The sequence below is a fragment of the Petromyzon marinus genome, chromosome 77 (assembly GCF_048934315.1).
Source record: "Petromyzon marinus isolate PM22_M1 ecotype Great Lakes invasive population chromosome 77, UKy_Petmar_22M1.pri1.0, whole genome shotgun sequence".
NCBI classification, from domain to species: Eukaryota; Metazoa; Chordata; class Hyperoartia; order Petromyzontiformes; family Petromyzontidae; genus Petromyzon; species Petromyzon marinus.
Window position 1 is genome coordinate 5,684,048 of NC_133743.1, and position 4,366 is coordinate 5,688,413.

The window sequence follows — 4,366 nt, forward strand, 5'->3', positions numbered from 1 at the left end:
GATGCTGCTATGATGATGATGCTGCTATGATGATGATGCTGCTATGATGATGCTGCTGCTATGATGATGCTGTTATGATGATGATGCTATGATAATGCTGCTATGATGCTGCTGCTATGATGACGATGCTATGATGATGCTGTTATGATGATGATGCTGCTATGATGCTGCTGCTATGATGCTGCTGCTATGATGACGATGCTATGATGCTGCAGCTAATCACGCTGCTGATGACGCCGACGCCGATGACGCCGCTGCCGACGCTGACGTCACGCCCTCTCCAGCGCAAACTCGAACTCCGCGGACGGCACCAGGAGTCGCCTCAGCAGCAGCAGCTGCAGGAAGGATGACGTCATCGACGACGACGATGACGTCATCGACGACGACGACGACGACCGGGAGGCCGGGTTGGATCCGCGCCGAGGCCGCTTGGGCCCGAAGCCGCGAGGCCTCAGCTGGAGCCTGAAGTCCACGCGGGCGGCACGGGGGGCCGGGCGGCCCCGCGGCGGGACGATGACGTCCACGGTGTCGTCGTCTCCGATGACGTCATCGGAGGAGGAGGAGGCGCCGTCGATGACGTCATCGGGGACGACGTCGTGGCGAACGTAAAGACGACGGCCGTCAGCAAGGCGATCATCGGCACCGTCGTCGTCAGCGGCGTCCGCGGCTTCGGCAACACCATCATCATCACCGTCATCATCGTCACCGTCGGCGGCTTCGGCAACACCATCATCATCACCATCACCGTCAGCGGCTTCGGCAACATCATCATCATCACCGTCATCACCGTCAGCGGCTTCGTCAACAACACCATCATCACCATCATCACCACCGTCAACACCATCGGCGTCGTCATCGCCGCCCCACCCGCTCGCCTCTGGCCAATCGGAGTCGTCGCCCGTGACGTCGTAGCCGCCCAGCCTGCGGATGACGTCATCGCCGTCGAGGCCGCCGTCGAGGCCGTGGGCGCGTGACGCGCGGCCCGCCGTGACGTCATAGGGCCCCTCCCCCGCCGTGACGTCGTCGGGGGTGGGGCCGCCGCCCCCGACGACGTCACGGTGGGGGAGGGGCGACGCGCGGAGCAGCGGCAGTGACGTCGCCAGCAGCCACAGCAACGTCAGCAGCGGCAGTGACGTCGCTGCTGACGTCATGCGGAGGGCGGCCATGATGCGGTGGTTGAAGTTGTTGAGGGGTGGTGGTCGATGTTGTTGAAGTTGTTGTTGGAGTTGTTGTTGGAGTTGTTGTTCGAGTTGTTGTTGTTGGAGTTGTTGTTGTTGGAGCTGTTGTTGTTGGAGTTGTTGTTGAAGTTGTTGGAGTTGTTGTTGAAGTTGTTGTTGGAGTTGTTGTTGGAGTTGTTGTTGAAATTGTTGTTGTTGGAGTTGTTGTTGAAGTTGTTGTTGGAGTTGTCGTTGTTCGAGTTGTTGTTGTTGGAGTTGTTGTTGGAGTTGTTGTTGGAGTTGTTGTTGGAGTTGTTGTTGTTGGAGTTGTTGTTGTTGAAGTTGTTGTTGGAGTTGTTGGAGTTGTTGGAGTTGTTTTTGAATTTGTTGTTGGAGTTGTTGTTGGAGTTGTTGTTAAAGTTGATGCTGTGGTGGTTGTCGAGGTGGATGTTGCTGTTGTTGGATGATCCTCTGCTGCTGCTGCGGCTGCTGCTGGGGACTGCAAAGAGAGTTCAGTGAAGTTCTACAGAGATCCTTACTCCTCGAATCTCCACAATAAGACTGCCCTATATGACATCATAACAACAGTCTGGACCACTGGACGGGTTCCGCAGGATTGGAAGGATGCCCTGGTGGTCCCCCTCTTTAAGAAGGGAGACCGCACAGACTGTAACAACTACAGGGGCATCTCACTCCACAGTGTGCTGGGAAAGGTCCTGGCAAGGATTATTCAACATCGCCTTGCTAGGCACGCTGAGGAGAGGCTTGCGGAGCCCCAATGTGGTTTCAGGAAAGGGCGGTCCTGCACAGATGCCATATTTTCTGTCCATCTGCTACAGCAGAGGTTTAGGGAATTCCAACAAGACCTACATCTCTGCTTTATTGACCTGGTCAAGGCCTACGATACCATCAGTAGGCCTGGGCTCTGGGTTGTTCTTCGTGCTTTCGGAGTACCTGACCCTCTGCTCACAATCATTAAGGACCTTCATGATGGTGAGCGGGCCCGGGTAAAACTACGTGGCCGGGAGTCAGAGCCATTCCCTGTACACCTTGGGGTGCGACAGGGATGTCCTCTGGCTCCCACATTATTTAACATCTATTTTGACCACATAGTTAGTGAAGCCTTCAATAGCTGTACCGGGGAAATCTCCATTTGATACAGATATAATGGGAGGCTGATCGATGCCCGGGTGCAGTCAAGGGATGGCTCCCTATTGTTCAACCACGTCATTTATGCCGATGATTTGGTAATAGCTGCTCATTCAGAAGAGGAGTTGGAGATGCTGCTGCTGAGACTGGAGCGTGCCACTAAGAGATGGGGCCTTACCATCAGCCCCACAAAAAACTAAGCACCTGCCTGGGTATTTTGTAACATCGGACACTCCACCCCCACAACTCCCAATCGGTGATCGGGCAGTTGTGGAGAGAGTGGAGCGTTTCCCATACCTGGGCACTGTGCTTATGACCGGCTACAGTTTAACAGCAGAGGTCTCACTCCGAATCAGTCGAGCGGCAATATCTTTTCATCGGTTGCGTAACGCTGTGTGGAAGCTACCTGGTCTGTCACTCCGCACTAAGCTTCAGGTCTTCTCGGCCACGGTCATTCCCTCCCTTCTCTACGCTTGCGAAACGTGGACCCCCCTAATGGAACATCTTCGCCGGTTAGAAACATTTAGGCTAGCTTGACTACGATCCATCCTGGGTTTAACCAGGCTGGATTGTGTGAGAACCTCACAAATCCTTGAAAGATCTGGGCAAGGTCCCATCGGTGAGCACCTCCGGCAGGCAAGGCTGCGTTGGCTGGGTCATGTAGCCCGCATACCCAGCCACCGCATGCCTAAACAGCTTTTGTTCGGCCGGATCGAGGGGGCTAAACGGGCGCGGTACGGGCTAAAGAAGAGATGGAGTGATGTGGTACAGGAGGACGTGGAGCTGAGTGGACTTGCCGATGACCGGTACCAGCGGTGTCAAGATCGGCCTCTGTGGAGGAGGCTCGTGAAGGACGCTGCTACTGGGCAGTTGGAGGCAGTCACCCTCCAGCAACAACGGAGGGCGGAGGAGCAACGCTCACAACAACGAGCGGAGCGCCGGGTGGCTAAAGCACAGCAGGTTGGCACAGTAGGGGGCACAGGTGGTGCACCAGCCAGTCATCTCAGTCATCTCATTCAGTCGACCCGTGGCACCTGGGTCTGCCCCGTGACCGCCTGCCAGCGGGCATTCGACACTTCACGTGGCCTCAAGGTGCACATAGCCTGGCACAAGCGTCGTGGTGACGTCACCGCCACTTAGTGGCGAATGGCGGTTGTTGTTGTGTGTGTCGGTGAGTGTGTGAGTGTGTGTGAGTGTGTGAGTGAGTGAGTGTGAGTGAGTGTGTGAGTGTGTGTGAGTGTGTGAGTGAGTGAGTGTGAGTGTGTGTGTGAGTGTGTGGGTGAGTGTGTGTGTTAGTGTGTGTGAGTGTGGTGAGTGTGTGTGTGTAGCTGTGTGTGTGTAGCTGTGTCTGTGTGTGTGTAGCTGTGTGTGTGTAGCTGTGTGTAGCTGTGTCTGTGTGTAGCTGTGTGTGTGTGTAGCTGTGTGTAGCTGTATGTGTGTGTGTAGCTATGTGTGTGTAGCTGTGTGTGTAGCTGTGTGCGTGTGTGTAGCTGTGTGTGTAACTGTGTCTGCGTGTGTGTAGCTGTGAGTTTGTAGCTGTGTCTGTGTGTAGCTGCGTGTGTCTGTGTGTAGCTGTGTGTCTGTGTGTATAGCTGTGTGTAGCTGTGTGTGTGTAGCTGTGTCTGTGTGTAGCTGTGTGTGTCTGTGTGTAGCTGTGTCTGTGTGTAGCTGCGTGTGTCTGTGTGTAGCTGTGTCTGTGTGTAGCTGTGTCTGTGTGTAGCTGCGTGTGTCTGTGTGTAGCTGTGTCTGTGTGTAGCTGCGTGTGTATGTGTGTGTAGCTGTGTGTGTAGCTGTGTGTGTGTGTAGCTGTGTGTGTGTAGCTGTGTCTGTGTGTAGCTGTGCGTGTATGTGTGTGTAGCTGTGTGTAGGTGTGTGTGTAGCTGTGTCTGTGTGTAGCTGTGTGTGTAGCTGTGTGTATCTGTGTGTTTGTGTAGCTGTGTCTGTGTGTAGCTGTGTGTGTGTGTACCTGTGTGTGTGAGTGAGTGTGTGAGCGAGTGAGTGTGTGAGAGAGTGTGTGTGAGTGAGTGTGTGAGTGTGTGTGTACCTGTGAGTAAGTGTGT

The 4,366-nt window shown here is 54.7% G+C and overlaps 1 protein-coding gene across 1 annotated transcript in view; it reads right to left on the bottom strand.

Moving 5' to 3' along the window:
* Window positions 1–836: 836 nt before the first annotated feature.
* The window catches only part of LOC142907338 (uncharacterized), a 34,141-nt gene continuing 30,611 nt past the window's right edge, over window positions 837–4,366 (bottom strand). The window contains exon 4 of the mRNA XM_076056757.1: window positions 837–1,656. Coding sequence (XP_075912872.1) covers window positions 1,148–1,656 — 509 coding nt within the window. The 3' untranslated portion in view covers window positions 837–1,147. The remainder of the gene's footprint in view (window positions 1,657–4,366) is intronic.